This window comes from Barbus barbus (genome assembly GCF_936440315.1).
Source record: "Barbus barbus genome assembly, chromosome: 18".
Classification (NCBI taxonomy): Eukaryota; Metazoa; Chordata; class Actinopteri; order Cypriniformes; family Cyprinidae; genus Barbus; species Barbus barbus.
Window position 1 is genome coordinate 13,867,184 of NC_136746.1, and position 24,559 is coordinate 13,891,742.

Here is a 24,559-nt window from a genome sequence, read left to right on the forward strand (position 1 = left end):
ACACATTCATTATTCTTTCACCCTCTTTCATTCATTATTGTGAACAGGATTGACTCACATGGTGAAATGAATGAAGTGCATGCAGGAGACGCTCATAATAAGATTTAGTTTGTTCACGAATGAGATTCATGCAGTTTGTTCAGACTCAAAATATCATCTGTGTCTGAAATCGCACCTATTTGTAGAGGTGCCTGAAACCATAGTGGAGATTATTGAGTACGCTCATTCAATCCCATAATGCACTGCAATAACGTGTACAACTGATGTACACTTAGCGACTAGTCGCTAGAGAATACGATGCACTTCGAGCATCACGCCAAATGAATTTCTGCATCTCACCAAAAGATTGTGTCCACAGCACACTCAGTCTCCAAATTTGGTCAACCTTTCAAATTCACCGTGGTCTGTATTAGTGGGGTAACGTTGGGAATAGTGAATGAGAGTATAAGAGCCAGTTTCAGTTGAAGGCTATTGGTTTGTGCTATGGTCTTTGAGGGCAGGAAAGCAGCCGAGCGATTCAAAAGGGAGATACCTCAATGAACGAACAATATGAGTCAGTGCATGCAAGAGATTGAAAATCCAAAACAGCGCTAGAATAAATCATATCTGCTTCCACACACACAACAATGGATGAAAATCAATATCTGTATAGTAGAATCATAACTCTGACTGTTGTGATAACTGACAGCTAATTCTCTAGAAAAAATAAATAAATAAAATTATAGTAAGCTGGTAATTTCTTAGCTGAAAAACTGGCACTTTGGAATGAGCGGCAGTGAGACGGCTCTCCAAAGCGCACGCCATACTTTCATTACCCCTCGTCTATTCCCCTGTAGGCCAGCTGCCATGCCAGCTTGGATCCTGTTAATGTTCTAAAACTGGAACATAATTTCAAGGTCTCCGGGAATAGCCTGCTCTTTCTAGCCTTTTGATATTTATTTATTTTATCCAGAGTCACCTGTCTAGTGGCTGTGATTATGCATGCATGACTGGGCCTGGGCCACGCAAATCATCCAGGCTCTTTCGCAGAGGGCTCGCTGACCTGCTTCCTGCTTTCATCCCGCCTCTAAGTACCGATCACAAACGGCCAGGAACTAAATCAACAGCACATGAAAGGTGCCGAGCATGGAGGAGAGGGGCCACATGGCTAAACAATCCCCTCCCTATCCTGTCGTAAACAGCTTGGAATGTTCACGCAGAGCTGAGCACATTCACCAATGCCTCAACAGCACTGTCTGTTATGCAAATGAGCTGGATTTCATTTCTATTCCACTGTTCTCAATAAAAATATTAATATTACCCAGCCTAGTCTGTGTGTTTACTTGCCCCCTGTTTGGTGGCTCTGAATGCTAATATATTTGGGTACAATTTAAATACTGATATACAGTGTAGCGCATTTAAAAAAATACAGTGAAGATCATACATACAGCTGTCTGAGGAAATATATTTTTAAAAGCAGGAGGGGAAGGACAGGTAATATATGGATGAGCAAAACTAACTACTTAAACTACTGAGTAATTGGTCTTGAAAGGGAAAATCATTATAAATTAAATAAAAAAAATTACATATAATATTTTAAATAATTTAATTACATTTTTAAGTGAACATTTTACATTATACGATATATTTTATAATTTTACAAATGTCATGGAACCAAACTGATATCACACGATCGTCTGAATGCTATTAGCTTTACCTCTGTAACCACCATATAATCAGACAATTTCATTAACTGAATAAAGAAATCATGACCAACTGAGAAAAGCACATTTCTATTATGATATTTGGGTCACACTTTATTTTAAGGTCCAATTCTCGGCTTTAACAAACCATTAACTATGACTTGGACACTGGACAAATGCAAAATGATTCACGATGCAATGGCCAGTGACATTCGTTAACGTATATGACTGCATTGGTGGTTCTTTGAAGAGGATTTAAAGGCACACTGACTCTGAGAGGATTTTATCATGCAAACAACTGAAGTACGTCACATCAGCCTCTAAAATATCATACATTTTTTTTTATCCAATAATAAAAAACAAAAACACTATGTCCTCTCTAATTGCTGTTGAATGACTCGTGGTTAGAAATGGTTAGAATATCTGACCTATTTCTGTGTCTGTGCCCTGACAATTACAATCTGAGAGGAGAAGTTGATATACGTGTGTGTATTCCTGTATGCATCCATGTTTCCCTGAGGCGTTCCCTGCCACTCACAGCATACTAATTCAAGTCTTCCATTCATATTCATTGTACAGAAAATTGCTATTCCAGACGTAATCTGAATAATGCTTCCATATTCAAGCTCTCTTGTCACTGTTCTGCTGGTTTAATATTAAACTTACAACTTTACATTTCCATATATTCTTTTTCATAACCTTTTAAGTTCACAGTATGCCAATAACACACCCACCTTTCTAGCTTTTGAAAAGAGATCATACAATTTAAATCAGGGCTTGAGTTTTCCATTTGTTTTGAGTCAACAGGTAAAAGGCAGCCAGAGCCACTTCAGACAACATTTATCTGTCATTTTTTGTTAAAATGACAACAGTGAGGATACAAATCAGTCCACTGTGGCACTCAGAAAACAGCATCTGAGGCCAAGGGAATGAGCGCCACTTGTTCAGTAGTACAAGAGGGAAATTGCCCCCCTCCGCAGCACACACAATATTGCAGGTGCTTAAATTATTAATCCTGTAAGAACGCTGGGGTCTCACTCAGAGCCAAAACTCCAGCCTCTTAATCTCCACTTTATATTCCATTTTATATTTTACAGCTTTGTTTACTCCGAAAGGGAGATAAAGAGCTCTTTTTTTCCAATGTATAGAGGTTTAGCTTTGTTCCTACTATTGAGAACAAAGAAAACAGTTGTGTGTAATTTTCATTTATCACTATGCAACATTTTCTGTCAGTTGGCTTCGTCTTCCTGGTAAACAGGCATAAGAATTGCACGCATTTGGTTCTTGAGTAATTGTGACCCAAAGAATGCCAAATTAACGAATTACCCAGGGCTTGCACCACTACTCATTTCTAATAGTCAACTAGTCGCCCAGAAAAGTAATTGACGAGCTGTTGTTGGTCATTGTTTACCTTATGTAAATGATTCACCATACACCATTTAGCTTTCTTTGTTGTTTCTGGCAAGTTGTGCTTGTCACGGAGCAACCCCGTGATCATGAATGAACTGTATGCACGTACACCATATCTGGCACACACACATACACTGCATGCAGCATTAACAGTCTGTTTGCCGGTGTTATGGATCAACTGGGGATCGTGTTAACTGGGGGTGTGCGCGTACAAGCTAATATGTTTACCTGGATTTCCAGCACGGCGACAGATTCATCACTGCGATATTCCACGGGTCATAGATTAAAAAACGTTTTTCACCGGTTGTATACATTGGCATCAAGCATAATAAAGCGTTTTGATTCCGCGGTGTCTGTACCTGTGTATGTGACGCGGTTTTAGGGAAGTTTACCATGCTCCAATGTCACACTCACAACCACGGCCAAAAACAAAAACAAAAAACTGTAGAGGTCCAACATCTGCTGGAAACTCGGGTAAAACTATTAGCGTGCACGCGCATGTCCCCAGTTAACACGATCCCCAGTTGATCCATAACACCGGCACCGATATCATGTATACACGGACCTGTATAATGTCTGTGAGTGTTCGAATGCATTGTGTATTATGTGTTTAAGATATGTGAGGGTACGATGTGTATTTTGTTCATTAGGTGTAACGTTAGTGGATCTATGCACAACGTGTTGGGAAACATTAGCCGCTACATTGTTCATTCATTTTCATTATAAATAACTACAATACACGTTTGATTTAAAGTATTTTATTTAAGGTTAGGTTACACAGTATAACAAATATAACTTACCTGCCTGTAATACACCAAGGATAAAACCTGAATTGTTTTAAACCCAAAGCATTTAAGCATGGTGACGCGCCATCTGAATGGGAGAAACCATTTTGGGTATGACGTCACTGGGAGGGGGGAGTCCAATGTACCTAAAACAAGGTTTACATTTGTTCATCCATAGGTTGTATTTTTATATTGTGATTTGTGAAATGTATACTTGAATATATGCTGTTTTATGCGCGTAATGTGATCAAAAGTGCATATGTAAGGAAGTAAACTTACCTGTAGATTGGTACATCCCGGGTTGTGGCCTAGACTATAAAATGGCTGCCGGAGTTGTACATGTGGGTCGCCAGTCGTCGTGGTTGAGGGTCAGGTTGGTTTGTGTGGAGGGAGTAAGCAATAGACGCTTGTGTGTGGAAGTTTGTTAATCAAACTACGCAACTGTTGTTGTGGCTAAGGTCCAACAAAGAGACTTGTAAATACTGTTTTTTTTTTTTTTTTGCTTGTTTTGCTGTGAGATCTACACTATCTGTACAATAAATTCACCTTCACTGGAATTTCACCTTCACTGGAATGATAAAATGGCATCAGAGCAAAATAGTCATGTAGTTTCTGTCAATGTTTGGGCAATACTTGACTTGTTTCAGGGGAGATACACATACAGTTTCATCTTGTATTTGAATTAACAAACCACAGCAAGACCATCTCAGTTTACATTACTTATAGCATGTTTTATGTATACAAAAAATGACGTTTTGTTTAAATATTTATGTTAAATTTCTGTTGAACCTCAGTGATCATGTTGTGACTTGCAGAGGATAGAGTGACTAAAATAACTAGCAGACGACTTGAACGAGTTTTATTGCCGGTTTGAAAAATCACCCCACACCTGCCCTGAACACCTCTCCACACAACCATGCACACCTCCATCAACCCCCTCTCCCCCACACCTACAATTCAGATAAGCAAAGAAGATGTGCGCCAGGTCTTCAGAAAGAACAAAAGAAGGAAAGCACCAGGCCCAGACGGTGTGTCACCAGCCTGCCTAAAAATCTGTGCTGACCAGCTGGCCCCCATCTTCACACAGATCTTCAACAGATCACTGGAGCTGTGTGAAGTCCCCTTATGCTTCAAACGCTCCACCATCCCCATCCCAAAGAAACCCCAAATTACTGGACTTAATGACTACAGACCTGTGGCTCTAACGTCTGTGGCCATGAAATCATTTGAAAGACTGGTTTTGGCTTATCTGAAGGACATCACTGGACCCCCTGCAGTTTGCCTACAGAGCAAACAGGTCTGTGGATGATGCAGTCAACATGGGACTGCACTTCATCCTGCAGCATCTGGACAGACCAGGGACTTATGTGAGGATCCTGTTTGTGGATTTCAGCTCCGCTTTTAACACCATCATCACAGACACCCTTCAGAATAAACTGACACAGGTCTCCGTCCCCACCTCTGTCTGCCAGTGGATCAATAGCTTGCTGACAGGCAGCAGTTAGTAAAGCTTGGTAAATTCACATCCAACACCCACACCATCAGCACTGGAGCTCCTCGGGGCTCCGTTCTCTCCCCACTGCTCTTCTCCCTCTACACCAGGGGTGCCCAACGCTGTTCCTGGCGATCGACTGTCCTGCAAAGTTTAGCTCCAACTCTAATCAAACACATTGCAGGACAGTCGATCGCCAGGAACAGGGTTGGGCACCCCAGCTCTACACCAACGACTGCACATCTAAAGACCCCTCTGTCAAGCTCCTGAAGTTTGCACGACATCACACTGATCGGCCTCATCCAGGACGGTGACGAGGAGGTTAAAGAGCTGGCTGTCTGGTGCAGTCTTAACAACCTGGAGCTTAACACGCTCAAAACTGTGGAGATGATAGTGGACTTCAGGAGAAACCCCCCTGTTCTCCCCCCACTCACCATCATGAACAGCACTGTGACTGCATTGGAGTCATTCAGATTCCTGGGTATCACAATTTCTCAGGACCTGAAGTGGGACATTCACATTGACTCTATTGTCAAAAAGGTCCAGCAGAGGTTGCACTTCCTTCGCCAGCTGAGGAATTTCAATCTGCCACAGGAGCTGCTGAAACAGTTCTACTCTGCCATCATTGAATCCATCCTCTGCACGTCAATAACTGTCTGGTTCAGCTCAGCTACCTCAGAAGACTACGGAGGGTAGTCCGGACTGCGGAGCGAATCATTGGTACAACCTTCCCCAGTCTCCAAGAACTGTACTCATCCAGAGTGAGCAAAAGGGCTGGTAAAATCACTCTGGACCCCTCACATCCAGCACACTCCCTCTTTGAACTGTTACTGTCTGGTCAGCGCTACAGAGCACCAGAACGACCAGACACAGGAACAGCTTCTTCCCTCGGGCAATCCATCTCATGAACACTTGACAATAAACGCGGAACACACAACTCTATTATACATTATTTATTCACCACACTTACTTATTTTTTTATTTATTTCAAATTTGCACATATCAGACCTGTACACACATAACTGTTTATATTATATATTGTGTTTTTGCAGTTTTGTACATTGCCTATTTGGATATTATTCTTTTATTATCTGTGTCCTGTCCTGTTGCTCTCTTTCTGTTGCACTGTGGAGCTTCTGTCACTAAAACAAATTCCTCGTATGTGTAAACATACTTGGCCAATAAAGCTCATTCTGATTCTGATTCTGATATAGCCAGCAACCATACTAGCACTTGTTATTGTGAATGAGTAGCTACTGTATTTGAATTCATATTTACATTTAAGGCAATAAGCAGACATTATTATCCAGAGTGACGTACAAAAGTGCTTAAGCGCCAAATATGAAAACATTGTGACCAAACAGATGGCGGGTAGGCAGCACTACCTGTTTAGTTGAATGAGTTCATGGATACCCCATTGTGCCTTTTTATTGGTGCATGTATATTTTCAGTGATCAATAATGGTGTTCTTTGCAAAATATATGTTTAGGTTGCAGTCACAAATAAGTAATGGAACCGAAATCTGTTACAAATAGTTGCATTAGTGGTATTCAGTAGTAGTATTCAAGAAAATGTAAAAATGATGCTCCCAAAGTCAGTGAAAGTAACTGTTTTCATGAGTCTGCTCATCTTATTTGCAAGACCTTGCAAAATTTAAACAGTGTCTTTGCAAATATGCATTGGTTCATATTCATACTTCTTGTCTCAGTTCAACAGAACTCACTGTATCACATTTCTTTTAATCCGTTCACCTTCTTTTTCTATTCCCTCAGCCACCTAGAGCAAAGTGAGAACACAACCCCTTCTGACTGCAAATCCCAGACATTACAAACCTTAAAATCATGGCACGCAATGAAGAATGCTTCACTTTGTTAATAGCATGCACAGTCATCCACTTACTCCGGTCGTTTTCTGTGTATTAGTGACGTATTTACCCAGAATAGCCCAGTTTGGGTGAGCCCTTCTGTTTCTACTGGGGTCTTGAGGTTCAAGTGGTCTTGACCTGCCCTGGGACCCTCTCCCTGGGGCCACGGTGATGGGACTGCTCCAGGGACCGCCATTAGTCCCTCCCTCTGCAAAGAGACTCACTGTACTCAGTAACTTCCACTTACTCAAGTGAAAGTTATTTTAAAGGACGCCAACTGAGATTAGGAAGAACATATGGTGGGCTATATTAATTGGTTCTGTTAAATGGATTTGACAAAGGAAGAATAAGCTAGTTGTTTTTCCAGATCTTCAGATGCTACTGTGATACATATGATCTTGTTAATGGAATGTTTCTGCTGTCGTAGTAATGAAAGTAATTTTTGAAATTCAAAGTCAATCAATCACATTGCAGAGCAATTAACAGCACATCTGAAACAGACAATGTTCAGCTAAACACAAAGACGGAGAGCTGTATGTTGGGGAGGCGAAGACACAAAAACAAGATTAAAGCCATATAATACATATAATAAGCTGGAAAAAGCACAAAAGGATTTGACAACCAGGAACACCCAACAAAAAGAATATGGGAGCTAGTAAGACCAAATGACCCAAAGACTGTGTACAACAACAAGAAGAAGATGCATTACTGGCAAAGAAAAGGAGATGGCAAGGTTAAAACAGGGGAATCAACATAAAGCAGAGGTGAGACAAAATATAATTATGGGAGTATAGTTCTAAACAAAACTAGAGCAAGCACAGGAAGTCCAAACCCAGCATCTGAATATATGTACTTCCTTAATGAAATAATTATATAGGATGTCAAAAGCAGTATGTCCATGCAGTGTTTATGAAACCGTGTGTGAAAACACTTTGCTATCCCATGAGGCCATGGAAGAGGAGTAAGAGAAGTCAAATAGTGCAGAACAGGGATTTGGCTGACTTTGTAAGTCACATGACAATGCCAACATACTTGGGGGATAAAATAAATAAAATAAAATAATTTTACAATTTTTTTGTTTTTTTTGGGAACAATTATTATTTTTTATTTTATTTAAAGGCAAACTCAAATACACACATGAAATAAATAACACATGAATACAAAAACTACACATCAAAGATAAGAAATAAGATAGTAGAAGACCAGATTGTGGTTATGGACAATGGTCTGCATGATTGCTCGCGGAGAAAAGAGCAAACAACTGAAGCAGAAACAACAGAATTATCAGTGGGGAAAATTACTTTTCAAAAGGGATGTACAGGCAATTCTGTTAGCATTATCACCATTTCTGTCCAAAATGAAAACATTCAAATCTCTTCAAACAGTTATCAAAACACCCCTAGTTCCACTATCAGTCGCAGCAAAAGAGACCACCTCGCAATATTTACCATTGCATGCATGAACACCATCCTTCCACAAATGGGCCTCCTGGACCAAAGTAGGGATGCAACGATACCATTTTTTCAGATCCGATCCGATCCAGAAAATTCTGAGTATCGGCCAATTCCGATCCGATCCGATACCAGCGCAGTCTTTTTTTTTAAAATCAATGTAGAATTTCTATAACTCTGTGTCACTCTTTTGTGTGTTAAACACAATCTATTAGACAACTTAATTTTAATGAAAAATAACATGAAACAATATATAGGGGCTGTTTACACCTGGTCACTTCATTCATTTTGTAATATAAATCCGATCGCTCAAACCACTTCAGGATGTGGTCTGGGCCGCATTCCAAACGAAACTGGACATGTGTAAACGCATCTGGTTGTTGAAACCACATATGTAAATTTTACTTGTCCCAAAATGTAAAAAATAAAAATAAACATGTGAGACCGTGTTATAGGCTATATGACATTATAGTCAGATGACTGCGCTAATGCAACACGCATCGCCGCGGACGAGTAGCTGAGTATCTCTTCAGCAAGCAGACACGCAAACTGCCGCGAATGAAACTGAAAGTGAGATCTTATCTCTTATCTTTCCAGTGCTGATGCCACGTGCTCTCCTATTGCGGTCTTTGATCTTGAAATGAGCTGATAATTAATAATCTTCGCTTATCTTTTGATTTCGTTGACGTGAATTTCGTTACATTTAAATATAGCGCAGGAATTGAAGATCGGATTTATATCCGTTTTGCGACTTTGTGGCATGTGTAAATTGAAACGTTTTAACAAATCAGATAGATATCCGATCACGAAAACACATGAAATGACCAGGTGTAAACAGGCCCATTCATAATCTATGACAAAAATATTATTATAAATTAGGTTAGTGGATAATTTAGCAGCAAAATTTATTCTAGAACAATCATGAGTGCACAATTTTATAAAATCTAAACATTTAGTGATAACATTATTTAGTGGGGAACAAATAAAAGTGAATATGCGAATGACTATATCTGGTAAAATGTTACACATTGCTCTTTGTATTGTTGTAAAATACATTAATGAAAACAAGTAAATGTATTTATTTATAGATATAAACTACAAAATTAAAAGACATTTCTTTTAAATGTATAGCACAATGAAGGCAGCGACATATGATAGAGGAGTCCTATCATATATATCATAAATGTTGCTGCCTCCATTACTGTGCTATACATTATATTATTAATAGCCTTGATAGGACAGAACAAGAAACGCTATAAATAATCTTTCATTGCGCAAAAGCATTATAATACGAAAAGCTCCAATAGAGAGCGGCACAAAGCGCTTATGGCTTCCCGTGCACTGAAACAGCACTGAGTCACAGCGCGCAGCTCCGCATAGAGAAGTTCAAAGCACAAAGGAAAGAGATATTGGTGCGTAGCTTATTAAATCTGTGCATAGTTTATTGATCCTTTTCGTTTAACAGTTTTAATTCTCAGTTATTGAGCGCTCTTGGAGAGAGTTTCATTGTCTTGACTGTCTTAACCGAACGTGACAGTTTGAATGCTGAACGGAGGATGACAGACAGAAGCAGCGGAGAGAAGAATTTACGTGAACTTGAATTTAACGACTTAAATATTCATCTGTACCTCACAGAACACTTGGACTTTGACTTTATGGTGCTTTCTAATGTTTTTGTGCTTTCGTGGGGCTTAACAATAACACAGAATAGTATACGCACAATATCGGATTTGGATCAGCCTCGTCTGACCGATACCCGATCCGGCAGAAATTCCAGTATCGGAGCCGATACCGATCCTGAGTATCGGATCGATGTATCCCTAGACCAAAGCAATGTCAACCCTCTTTCGCCGCAATAGTTCTAAAAAACTTGAACGTTTATGGGGGCCATTTAAACCATTGACATTACAATTATATTAATTTCAGTCATTACTATCAAATAAGTGAACTGAACAAATGAGAGAAAGTTATACTACTGCAAATGAATTAACTCAAGTCTGCCTTTAAAAACCCATCAACAGAATGAAAACCCACCCCATAAAACTTTACAGACTGGGGTGAAAAGTGATGGGATCCAGATCGGCAGTGACCGTTTCAGAAAGCCAATCGGGTCATCTTTCTCGGCCCCTTCAGGTAGTCCCAACAGGTTTAGATTACTAATCAGTCACTTGTTGCTCGAGGGCATTCAGACACAGTGTGTTCACCAATCACTTTTTTCTGCTCTCGATTAAAATGTCAACTTTAGAGCACATATTCTGGGCCGTAGTCATGTGAGAGGCGAATTCGGTGTACATTGCTGCTGATTCAGCCTTCAAAATGTCCTCAAATTGCTTTATAGTGATTGCCATATTGTCTCCCATGTCTCGGCCCGCCGCGGCCGCTGGTTTTGTTTACTTCTTACTTGACGAGGATGATGGTGAAAGATAAGCGAGTTTCTGACTGTGTGACATCTCCAGATGACTGGCAAACGAAAAAAAATTACCCCAAATGTAAGAAAAGAAGTCGAACAACAGTAAAAGATGGGTTATATACACGGAGATCAGCTTGGCTCATGAAAGCATCATGTGATCCCCCCCAAAACTACAATTTAAAATCACTAAATTAACATAAATACATTGTTACACAAACAGAAATAAATGTAAAGGGATAAACTGCTCAGTCAGTAGGATTTTTGATTTGATCAAAATACAGTAGAAACAGTAATATTGTGAAATATTATTACAATTTAAAATATATATTATATATTTTAAAATGTAATTTATTCCTGTGATGGCAAAGCTGAATTTTCAGCAGCCATTACTCCAGTCTTTGGTGTCACATGATTTTACAATGTATGTCCAGATTTTTGGATGCAGTGCAATACAGACAACTACAGAAAGTCCAAGATACTTTTGAGTGCTGTTGAGATACTCTCTCCCATAGCAAGACCCATAGCAATCAGTTGCATAAGAACTGCAAAAATGAAATGAATCATATATAAAAAAAAATCTATTACTGTATTAATAAAAACTATAAAATATTTAAAAATATATATAAACATTAAAAATAGCAAATTGATTTTCTAGGAATTACAATTCAGCAATAATGAGAATATATTTACTCTGCAGTCTATGAAATATTGTGACTTGGATTGATGGTAAATTAACGATGTTGCTGTGATAGTGGGAGGCCTTTATACTTGACTTTATATTTCTAGCATAAAAAAGGAGTGAAATGAGAGCACAACAGAGCTTTTGATAATTTGTAAGACTGGGACACAGCCAGGAACAGCTGGATACCAGGGCAGCTGTTTTTTCTTTAATTATTATTATTATTTTTTTATTTTTTTTGTAGGTCCTGAATGTTTGTGAAGAGCAGCTGTGATTAGACGAACAGAGAGAATAAAACAGAGAGATGCTCTAAGAAATGCGTTGCGTCTAGTCTAGTCCAATTGTAGGTCATGAAGCAAAGGCATGATTAGAAGAGTCGGAGGCATGCTGAGATGAAAATCATGTATTAATGTTTCTTTTCCCTCATGGTTTTCATCTTTCATTCATTTGCAACTTTTCTCATCCTTTCTATCCCTTGTTCTTTTCATGCCCTGCCAGCCTCTCTTTTCCTTTCCCACCAAGCGCTTGCCAAATCCTCGGTAAATCAGAGGTCTTGGTGAGATTGTGTTCGCCGATTCCTCATTATATTGAAAGGCTTTAAACTCTGAGTGACAGATGAAATTTTCAAGAGATTTCCAGACAAAGCCAACATTTCTCAACTGTCTGGACAACACCACCAACACTGGGGTCCAAAAGTCAGAGACCACTAATGAAATGCTTCTAATTTGCTTTTTTTTTAATATTACATTTACATTCTAATAAATACAGTTTTATTTATTAGAAATTGCATTATCAGGATAAAAATTTAGTTGATTAGTGGGGTATTTTTTTTATTCATTCATTTATTAGTATTTTTAACATAGACGTCTAAAATGGAGATTAGTTAGTATGTCTTTAGTTTAAGTGTTGGCGTAGCCGTATAGCAGCTGTTTAGAAATCCTTGAGTGATTTACAGGATTACTACTTCCTAAAAGTCCATTTATTATTGTCTCCTGTGTACATCCCTCCCACCTGTTTAAAAACAGAGTAATCATGTGGTTGCCCCATGTACCTGCTCCCTTACTGGCACTTTTTGCTGTGGTAATTGTGTAAATTTTGCATGCATCTGTGGTGACTGGCCGAGGCTGGAGCTGGCACAGACATCGCCCCTACTGATTCCAGCTGTCAGCAGTGTCTATTAACAATGATGAATCACTCTCCTACTTCTCAATCCAATCATAGTGACCACAGCAGGCCTTAGATCTGGTCACCTCTGACTAAATGATTTTTGGACAGCGTGGGGCGGCACGCCAGAGCACCCAGTCAACACTTTGTGTTAGATTACACTATTAGCCTGCAGGCTTCTTAGCTTTACATCTTCCAGCCTGCCCTTGCAACTGTGGTATGTTACTCAAATTACAAAGCAAGATACACAACCACCACAGAATGTAGAGCTCTCTGTTTTTAGCGGCTCTTTGTATTTATACTAGCATGTAAAGACAACCACAGTAACTTCACATGTTGCCATATCTGAATTATGATTAGAGTCTGATCTATAACCTATGAGAGATAGGTTTGGCTCAGCTATGCTCAAATTAATAGAAACAACCTATCAAAATGTAATCAATTATTATTGTTATTATTTTATTCTCTCGCTGTTTCAATGTTGGTGTAGTTACTGCATTTTGTCTTTGTAGGACAGTAGACATTTATGTCATTGCACCCATATACACACATCAATGCTGTTAGTGTTAACTAAACACACTAAAAATAAAAATAATAAAAAATTGTTCATTGAAATTAAAGGGCAATAAAATGTAAATAATATTTATAAAAATAACATTTTTAAAATTTTTGTTTTATTTATTAATGTATTATAAAAATGTGATATTATAAAAACATGAAAAACAAACAAACAAATGTTGCTTTGGCAACTAACTGAAATAAAATAATAAAAAACTGAAATAAAAATAATTTAAAGAGAAAAAACTAATAAAAATGACAAAAAGTACATACAATTATTACAAGATAAAATAAAACAGTCTAATATTAATAAATATAATAAAATATAAATAATTCTAAAATAACACTGACACACACACACATGTACAGACATGCACAAACATATTTAACTTAAAATAACATTAGAGGAAAAACAATTTAGAATTAAGTGAAATTAGTTTTTCATGCTGTTATAAGTGAGAGTGTTTGATTTCCCTATGCTGTGCCTCAGAGGAGAGCAAAACAACAGCATGAATAAATGATGAAAGTGAACAGGGACTGCCATAACACTAAAAACTTCAACAAACTGCAAATATGCAAAAACTTTTTCACTGCCAGATTCTTTGGTAGCACAGCTGAATATGTTGCCACAGCTATTACAGTTGCTAAAACACAGACATATGCAGTATCAGATATTGGAGATGTACAACTTTTGAAAGTCTAAAATAAACACAGAAAGCATTTAATTGCCAAAAATAATAAATTAAATTGCATGGGCAGTTTTTCCATCAGCATTCTGCAATCATCTCTTTCATCTCTCTTTTCATCGGTGTGGCCCTGCAGGTTAGAAGTCAAGGTCAGTGGGTATCAATCACTTTTCTTAGCTTTCCACTTTTCTCTCACCATCTCCCTCACCATCAGGAGAATGTTTGACCTCCAGAAAGCAGAAAGACAGATGGTGAACTGGATGTGATGGGGTTATGCGATGAGCTCTATGCCACATACAATCTAGTTGACATCATGCTGTACAGTCAGTCTGTTAACATTTCCCTCAAGACCTCCTCAGTCCTCTATCAAAGCTCTAAATGTTCTCAGCACGTCTCTACACTTCATCAATGGCATGTAGCCAATAACAAGCTCAGTGTTGACAGGGGTGATCTGAGCTCTTAAAGGGGAACGCTGTTAATCGAGATCAATGGCTATCTATTAGTTTTGTTACCCAGCTCACACACTGGACATCATCTTGTGACCCAAAACAGTAAACAAATTGTTTATTGTATAAAGTATGTCACAAAATGTAACAAAAATGTCCTTTAAAAATTGCATTGTATATTAATATTACCATGTGGTACCAAAAAAAAATCTAAACAAATTAATATTTTCTAGTTGATGTAGATTGATTTCTAAACTGCAAAAAACAATCAAGAGAAATAAAAAGTTGTAAAAAAAATTTATAATAATAATTCCCTGAAACAGTGAAAAACAGATTTTCGCTGATGCCATTTGAGATTTTGTCAGACTACTTGTATGGAACTACTTTGCATTTCACTTGAGTTTTAATATGTCCATACTGTACTGCAACTGTATACCTGAGCATAAGCAACAGACAGATACTCCTCTGATCCATCTAAACGGAAGAGCTAAGGCGACAAGAAAAAGAGAGAAACAAAAAAAATCGATGGTTTCTTGTACTCACAGCTTCAAGTTTCTATTTTAACATGGCTTGCTATTGATTAGCTTTCATAGCTGAAGTCTCCCTGAGCAGCAGCTCGCTCCAGGAGGATAGAAGAGAGTTTAGCAGAGCAAAACCCACAAAACAGAGAGAGGGGAGCTGGGAAATCATGGCCTGATGCTTCCTTGGCCTGCTTGATCCACACTAACAGTCTCTGCTTAAACACAGTCAACGTACAGTTGCCAACATGAAAGGCTTTTGTATTGCGTGATGGACTTTCCCAGAACAGCACCACGGTGCACAGAGCTTTTATAGTTGGGAATCGAGGCTGACTTCGAAGGGTAAATCGTTTAAGGAGAGCTTGCCAAGTGCTGTGCTCCCACTCCTGCTGAAATGAAAGAAGTTCCGGTGCTTTGTGTCAAGAGAGGCATCAAACACCTGTGCAACAGAGAGAGCAATGCTGGGTCGGCAGTGTGTGGAAACAGCAGAACTGTGCAGAAGTGGCATGTCATTGTCGACATTAAATATTTGATAATTAAAAACCCAAGCTACATAATACTTGTACTATAATCATACATAAATTATGTCCATATTCTCCTGTCATGGTGAGTTTATGGTGACCAGCGTACTCCATGAAACAGTGTGCTCTCAGTCTGGAACTGATTAACCGAGCGCTGCTCCGCCACTAGCTAGGTGTTGACAGCTTCACAGCGTCATGTCAGTATAGGGATTTTCTGAAGTGTTGCACGGAAAGTCTGGAAGGTCATACACTCACACTACCTAAAGTTGACACCACAAAGGGAAAGGGAATGCTAGAACCTTCTGCTAACCACAAAACATGAAAATTGCAAAGTAAACATACTAAATGTTGATCAACAGACAGAGCTAGATATATGGGTGATACGCAGATGGGATAGATAGACAGATTTCATTCTGAGTGCTAGATGTCTTTCATATCTCCACAATGGCAACCAAACAGTTGTTACAACAAAAAGCACTCCAGAGAGGCCACGGAATAACAAATTTATAAAGCATCTCATCCTTATTCATTGCCATGCTTTCTGAAATTGTTTGATGTCCTGTTCTTTTTCTCATGGCTACCCCATCATTTAGGCAATTTCAGCCCAGCCAACTCAAGCAGCATAGCAGACTGGCTATTACACTTTGTGTCACATTCTCCCCCCGGCCCCATTTATTTCACAGGGCCACTGAACGCTAAATGACAATTGGCTGATATTGCCAAGGACTTTATCAACAAACTCCCAATTTTACACCATGCAGCTCCATGACACTAATGGCTTTTGTTTTCCAAACTTGTGCATTTTTATTTCCCCTCGCAACAAGATTAAATTACTACTGCCTAGGCCAAGTTCAGATACTCTTCAGCAGAATATGGTAGAAACAGATACTGGTGAGATAAAAAAAGAAAGTTTCTCAGCACAGGAGAGTAAAGGGTGCTCCGAGTGTTCAGGCGCTTAGTTTCTCTCGGTTCCCCTCCTGCGTAAAGCCTAATGATGTGGAGGTAATGCAAAGTCAACTCAGATCAGAGGACAAGAGAGTGCCAAATAAGTGTGAATAAACTAGCTGTGAAACGTGATGCTTTCCTCACTCCTTTAAGCGTACTATCTCCTACTTAGTAATTCCCTCTATTTACAACCTTTCCTTGCAGTTTTGTATTATAGTGAGAAATCACAGTATAATCACACCTAAAACCTGCTACCACTATTGAAAAGACCGGCATTTTTGAAAGCCAGTGTCCTGGTGTCCCCTCCAGACTTCTTAAAGGGATAGTTCACCCAAAAGAAGATTCTGTCATCATTTACTCAGCCTTGCTGTTCTAAACCTGTATGATTTTATATCTGTGGAACATAAAAGAAAATATTTTAAAGAATGTTGTTAACCAAACCGGTTCCCATTAAATTTGATTTCATTTTCTGTCCGTACAATGGAAATCAATGGAAAACCAAACTGGTTGGTTACCAATATTTTTCAAAACAATATCAGTGAGTAAATGATGACAGAATTAAATTTTTGGGTGGACTGTCCGTTTAAATATAGTCTAACCGGCAAAACTTGGAAAAAGAAAAATGTAAAAACACCCGAAAATGTCATTCAGGCCAGGTGAACGGGATCTCAGTCAACTCACCATCTAAACAGTTTACATTTCCCTGTCCTCACCTATTTGTTGACATTTCAGGCCATTTCGAAGCAAGACATCTGCATTTATGAACAGAGGGAGACACACCTGCAAACTCAATCCATCTGCAGCAGCTCTACTATAGAAACTATTGGAACTTTGACCCCTGCAACACCCCTGTCTTTGGGTTTGTTTTATTGGCACTGAGGCATATGAGGGCACTTCAGGCAAATAAGGGGCAATAGTCCCAAGAGAGAGGAAGCCCTGCAGCATTCAATAAGCCATTTAATCGAGTGGAGAGAAGACATCAATACAGGTAAAACCCAGCAGGATACTCTGCAGGAAAATAGACAGGGGGAGAGGTAGTTTTCATGAGGACTCAGTATGTTTCTCACAGGCACACAACTATGCTCAACACCGCAATAGAGCACAGCTGTGTTTTATAAAGGGAGACCATAACATTAACATAACATTTTGTGTCTGGCTGTTTTAGCTTTTATTTTAAAATATGCTGTCAGTGATGTCATGAGCAATGCATCATTTTACTTCTTTAAAGTGTGAGATTTCACAAACAAATGGCTGTTAAAAAATGTAATGATGGTAAAAAGAGCAGACTTGTTCCATTTCTGAGATTTATAGCTGTAAATATGATTATCTAAGGTGACGAATTATGTAACACTCAGCTAAAAAAATTCAAACTCACTCCTTCTAAACTACAGTATCAGTATAAAATATTATGTTGGGTATTAGGATTTATATTCAAAGGTCCTCTAAGTTCAATTACTGGCCAGACAAATTAAAGATGCAGTTCTGAAAGTGGCCGAAATTATCATAAGCATAACTACAGTATACTGCTGAGACATAGCCTCTCTTATTGTTACCATTATCTCCACCACATTAAAACAAACACATAATGTAACTAAATCAGCACAAACATTAAACATGTAAATTAAAACAAAAGTTCATCTTTAATCTTCTAACTGTTAAGAAGGAAGTGATAACTCTGTGACCTACTACTACTCCCAGACACCAAGACTGTAGTCTGCTTTGTCTCAGTGTCTGTGTCATAAATCCCCATGTAGGTGGGGGACTGATTCTCCGCTTGGCCTGTTCTTAGCCGTGGAACTCAGCCGTCAATCAACGTAAAAAGCTTTCCAACAGGGAATAAGGAGCACCCTCAGATTTAGAGCACTCTTCCGTAACTGTCTGCACTCACAGCCACAAAGTGAGAGAGTGTGAGGGAAAAGTAGCAAGGTACATGTTATTTTAATTACTGTGGTGTTTACCACCTTATTCCGGTTCCCTAAGGGAAGCTCTACCCAGGTTTGTGGTTCTTCGCTTTCATTATTTTGATTGACATGACTTACCAGTGACATTGCATTTGGAAGGTTTAAGTTTCCTCTCAAGTTGAAGTTTTTTTTTTTTTTTACTACAAATCTGTAACAGCTGGGAGTCTGTCATTAACACACTTTCACACAGTAACCATTATCTATAAATAAATGTTACAAAAATATTAATTTATTATTTACACTTTATTTATTAATAAAATATTTATTAGTACATATTTATTCATATAAAAATTTAATTATACATATATATACATATATATATATATAATTTAGTTTTTTTTCTTCAAAAAAATCAGTCATAAATCATGCATTTCAAAAATATTTCAATGCAAGTTGTTAATTATATTAAGTGTTATTCTGCCTTTACCCTCTCTCAGTCTAATGTTCAGAAAATCAGTTGCTGCAGAAAATGAAAACTTTCAATTAGACTTAATCTGGTGCTGTTAAACCTTTGCTGTCACCATCTGTTGTGCACACCTTTGACAGCGCATCTCTGCTCTTTTTTTATTAAGGCCCTCTCCATGCTGAAGTAGGGAACAACATTGCCACCTAGAGGATGATCCAAGCTAGCATCCAGCATCTCAGGCCAGATCACACAACCCTTACAACCCTCACAAACATTTTGCCTCAGTAACACGAGGTACATTTAAAAAGTAACTTAATTGCAGGCCCTCCCCCAAATAAAACACATTCAAACTGCATTCCTGGACCATACTATTGCATTGCCCCTAGAGTTGGCTGAAGTGTACAGCATTTATAATGGTTCACTGAGCACTAACAATGAACATTCAGAACTATATCTCCCCATGCAAGATCCTGAGGATCAGAGCAGAAGATTGCATGCATCCACAAGGGCATATAGAGGAAAAAAAGGGAGGAAAACAAGTAGGACATTGGAGAAAATACCATTCCCACTGGTTAAACTACACCAAATCAAAGTCTTTTTCCACATAGCAATCCAACCAACAGTTTTTATTTGATCCACTTGTTGTTAAAACAAATTAATTAGATTAAAAAAGCACATCCTACCTGAATAGATGGGAGCATGTCGAAATATATCAGAAAGCCGGCTGTTCACAGGCTCATATGGAGAATCCTCAAGTAAATCATTCCCTGTAATATTAACAAATAACATGTGACTAAATAGCAATAATTAAATTCTACATCAATTATGAAATCTTAAGTGCATCGTAGATGTCATTATTACATGTGAGGGTCAAACTATAAAGCTGTAAACTCTACTTTATGTTAGTTGGTATTTGGGTCATTGATTCATGGGACGGATTTACATTTCCGGAGCCAGTTTCTGGTTGATTAGCTATACTGGTCAGTTGAGACCCCCTCCAGCACACACACACACACACATGTTGGTTTTTGTGGTTTATGGGGACTCTCCATAGGCGTAATGGTTTTTATACTGAACAAACTGTGTGCGCTATTGCCCTACACCAACCCTACACCTAAACTTAGCCCTCACAGGAGACTTTGTGCATTTTTAGATTTTCAAAAAAACACCATTTAGTATGTTTTTTAAGCCTTTTGAATTACGGGGACATAGGCAGTGTCCTCATAAACCACCTTCATATTGTAATACCTCTGTCATACCCATGTCATTATACAAATTTGTGTCCTCATAAACCACATAAACATGCACACACACACACACACACACACACACACTAACATAAAGCATCAGATGACCTCACACTCCATAAACTTTAATGGACACACTTCAGAGAGGCATTTGAAGACTTTACAGTGACCCTATCTGATAACAGAACCCAGAAAAGCAACTTCCTTGGCTTAGTATTATTGGCTGCTAAGTATTAAAAATAAACAATGTCAGAAAAAAATATGATTATAACTTTATACTGCAATTTGAAGCTAAATATTGTCACAGCTTCATATGTTTACAGTGCACTATAGAAGAAGGCAAGTCCGCGCACCCTGTAAATGCTGATAGATCCCCCAGTAGATGCGCAGGCAGTTCTTTTCTTTCTTCATGCCTCTTTTACAGCGGCAGTTATACAAAGGGCTCTGCTTTAAAGCGTCCAACGCAAGCCGGCATTCATCCTTCGCCTCCACTCCAGTCATCATACTGAAGTTGGTCTCCCTCCCCGCCACGCACTGCCTCATAGTTCGATACTTTGTGCTGCATCCCGGCTCCTTCAAACACAGCTCGTTCGCCTTCACACAGTCCAGCCGGTTTGAACTCGTAAAGTAAGACTCCTCGGCAGATAACAGCACATCTATGGAGGACGACAATAGAAATAATCATATCACGGATAGGATCGAGTTTTATTGAAATGCCTCAAAACTAGGCTACTCGAGACTGTTACAAAAGACATCATAATAATAATAATAATAACAAAAATAATTAAATATTCATTCGTTCAAATACTTATTTTATTTTTGTTCTTGTTATGTTTTTGTGTATGGAACATTTCTCGAGTTGATATTGTTCAAGATTATAAGTATTTAATAAACTTAAGGTGCTTTAGAGATTAAAATATTAACACAAAAAGATTTAAGCAGACTTAAGTGGAAAGTCAAACAGAGCTGATCCTTAAAAGCTAAAATATGCCCTAGTTATGAGACAAGTAACATCATATCGGCTAGAATATATTTATATATGGGACAGAATCAAAAAGACTACAATATGAGAAACTCTTTTTCTGGTGGTCTTGTGATAACATCTGAGTTTTATTCTTAAATACAATACTGCGTGTCTGTGTATTATTACTAATCGATTGCTATATCGTTTACCAATCAATCACTGAATATGTAAAATCGCATTTAAACTCACCCAACAGCGGCAAAACGATGTAAATCGCGGCGAAAATCATTCCGCTTTTTATCCGTGGGTAAGTTGGCTCAAACACGCAATTTATTGTTTTGACGATGAAAAGAATATTCCTTTCTCATTCAGGTCCATTGAAACATCGTTGGTCACAATGTACATCCAGAGTAGCCTATAGCCTATAACCTGGTCCAAAACTGTCACTAATCGATATGGAATGGTTTCTTGGATTAAGACTCATAGACAACGTAACAAAAAGAAAATGAGTCGCAAGGCAGCAGAATAAAACTCCAGCTCTCAAGATATGCTCGTGCAATTGAGCGCGCGACAGCAGTGAGGCATTCAGTTGCGCTGTAACCCAAACCAAAAACCACACGCGACTCAGTGCACGCTCAGCGCTTCTGCGTGAAGCACGGCAACAGGACAAAGACGTGCAGTTTTGCCATTCCAAAACTTATAGTGTTTACTGCTCTCTGTTATTGTGTAACTATGTATGGAGGTTATGCAAGTTGCTTGCTTTCTATTTCTCGCCAATTGGCGAGTGTGTTTAAGAAATTGCACTGCTGACGCTGAAAGCGCATTTGGCCTGACCTGTATAATCTGGTCTGAATGGTAGGCTATTATATGAATAGATTAGTCTGGTATGGCACTGGTAAATTGCTAACCAGTGAAAACAAGTAGGCTAAATGATTTACACGTAGCTATTGTTCCGCGTGTCAAAGTCTAAATGCAGATGCGTGTAATTAGCCTACTTATTCAATAAAATAGCGTAGCCTACTACGAAACTACGAAGACCTAGGTGATATCAATGAAAATATAGTTTTGTTTCATGCATGAAGATCACATATAGGTGACATCATCATGAAGACCGATCCTTGGCAGTGGCAATTTATCAAACAAACAAACACATTTTCTCATTAAATAAAAATAGGCTAAATATATAAAGAAATAGCCTAATGCAGTTTTATTTAAGAACGTTAAAATACTTATTTTGCCTTGAAACATTTAAAATTACTTTTTTTTTTCTTTAACGTAATGACAATATTTGAATAGTTGCTGTTATGTCTTTTATTCTCAAATAAAGTTTTGGTGCGATCTCTCAGTAGTTTATGTCTTATTGAAAGACGGAGATCGCCATCTGTTGGCATGTATATGCATCTTACTAATGAAATGACTAGACCAGTGGATCTCAACCTTAACAGCAATGATTTTTATCCTCTACCTCTCCAGAAAGCGTGCCTGTACCTTTTAATAAACACAAATCAGAGTCATTACCTATAGCTAACTAAAAAAACAAACAAACAAAATAATAATAATAATAATAATGACAACAACAATTAGCTAGGCTACATTTATTTGTTAAGTTGAGTGAATGAATGAATGAAGCATTTATATAGCGCTTTATTGTGTATTGCTGTACACCCAAAGCGCTTTACAATCATGAGGGGGAGGTCTGTTAACTGTAATAGTAACTAATGTAATAGTTAATGCTAAAAAAATAAGTAAATAAAATAACGCTCAAAATGTGGAATTTATCACTGTGGAAATTGTAAAAGCTGAACATGAGTGACTGTCTCCGAAGAGTGAAAAAGCAAACAGAAGTTGACATATTTTAGATCCACTAACAATTGATGAGGGGAAAACTGAAAGTTTGTTTGCCAAGGTTAAACACTGAACGGAAAAATTGTTTGGGTTATCAGAGGTGAGTGTAAAGTTCCTGATTTTTCTCCAAATTAAGAAATATGACATGTTGAGTCCTGTTCACAGTGACAGTGTTCCTACTAGAACATAGCCTATAAGTGTTGACAGATTTAGTATTTTAATTATTATTTAAATATAATTTGTAAAAAAAAAATAAAAATAGGACCACTTCCCAGCTGAGAACCACTGGAATATCCTTGTGTTGAGGACAGGCTGGTGGATTACATTCTACTTATTCTGTCCTATTAATGCTTTTTACAATTTAATGGCTTTATAGTTAACTTAAATATAAATCCATTTCTCCTTATCAATGAGATTAAATTTTACATGAGAAAAAAAATCGAAACCTTTTGACGTTTATCCTTATGCCCATAAAAGGATCAATAATTCTGGACAAATCTATTGACAAATGTTCAATCAAGCGTAATTGCTTCTCATCTGGTTTAAATGCATTTCTCAATTAACCTGAGTTCATTTCATTCTAATAACCGTAAGTGGAGAACTGGGTTTCTACAGGCCATCGGTGACGAGCAGGGTTCAAGATCATTTGAAATATTCCCCTCACCTCATCGCTCTTCCTCTCTCTCTCAATGGGAATTATCTGAATTGTAATAACTAAATCGATTTGTACCAGGCCTGGCTCCAGCTCCAAGATTTAAGGTGGGCCGGACAGTTGAGGTGGTGGGTGTTGGATGGTTTCTTGGATGGGCCATGGCCTGATTTGCACTGTATCATACAATAAATGAAACTGTTCTGATTTAAGAGTTTGATTGTTGAAGAAAAAGCCTGAAAAACATCAAACTCATTTTGCAAATGAATGTCAAAATTATATAGTCACCATCATATAAACTAGAACACTTTAATGTGCTGCATGGCACCAAATCAAGACCATTCTTTCCAGCAGTGTCTGGGAAACTGGAGAAAGTAAAGAATGACGTGACAAATACTGCTGGACCAAATTAAAGTTATTGATTGCTGACTGTGCTTACAAACGGCAAACAATAGCGAGACTGACAGTTTAAATTGCACTTCAAAGTAGGCTGCTGATGAATGAAACCGTTAGTTTAGGAGGCCAAATGACTGAGCTATCTCATGGGCTTACACATTTCTCACAGGTGGTGTGTCTAGGTACACCTCTGCCAGTGGATCATCGGTGGGTAGGTACTGCAAGGCTATATATCAGACAGCCACTGCCTGGAAATTAATGCCATTGTCAGTATCCACTTTACATGCTCGTATGGCCAGTGCAACTTCTGAAGAATTTGATCTAAAGTAATAATGAGAATAAAGGTACCAAGAACAGATTCCTCTTCTTTTGCCGTCTTTACCCTGCTAAGTAGGCAGACAAACTGCATCTGATGTGGTAGCCTATATACAATGAAACACACTTTTTAATGCTGCACACAAGATACAAATAAATTATATT

General features: G+C 38.2%; 1 protein-coding gene across 1 annotated transcript in view; it reads right to left on the bottom strand.

Moving 5' to 3' along the window:
• Positions 1 to 21,815, bottom strand: part of gfra1a (gdnf family receptor alpha 1a) — a 71,982-nt gene extending 50,167 nt beyond the window's left edge. The window contains exons 1-3 of the mRNA XM_079440108.1: positions 21,439 to 21,815; positions 20,579 to 20,881; positions 19,662 to 19,745 (exon numbers count right to left, since the gene is read on the bottom strand). Coding sequence (XP_079296234.1) covers positions 19,662 to 19,745; positions 20,579 to 20,881; positions 21,439 to 21,478 — 427 coding nt within the window. The 5' untranslated portion in view covers positions 21,479 to 21,815. The remainder of the gene's footprint in view (positions 1 to 19,661; positions 19,746 to 20,578; positions 20,882 to 21,438) is intronic.
• Between the last annotated feature and the right edge of the window lie 2,744 nt (positions 21,816 to 24,559).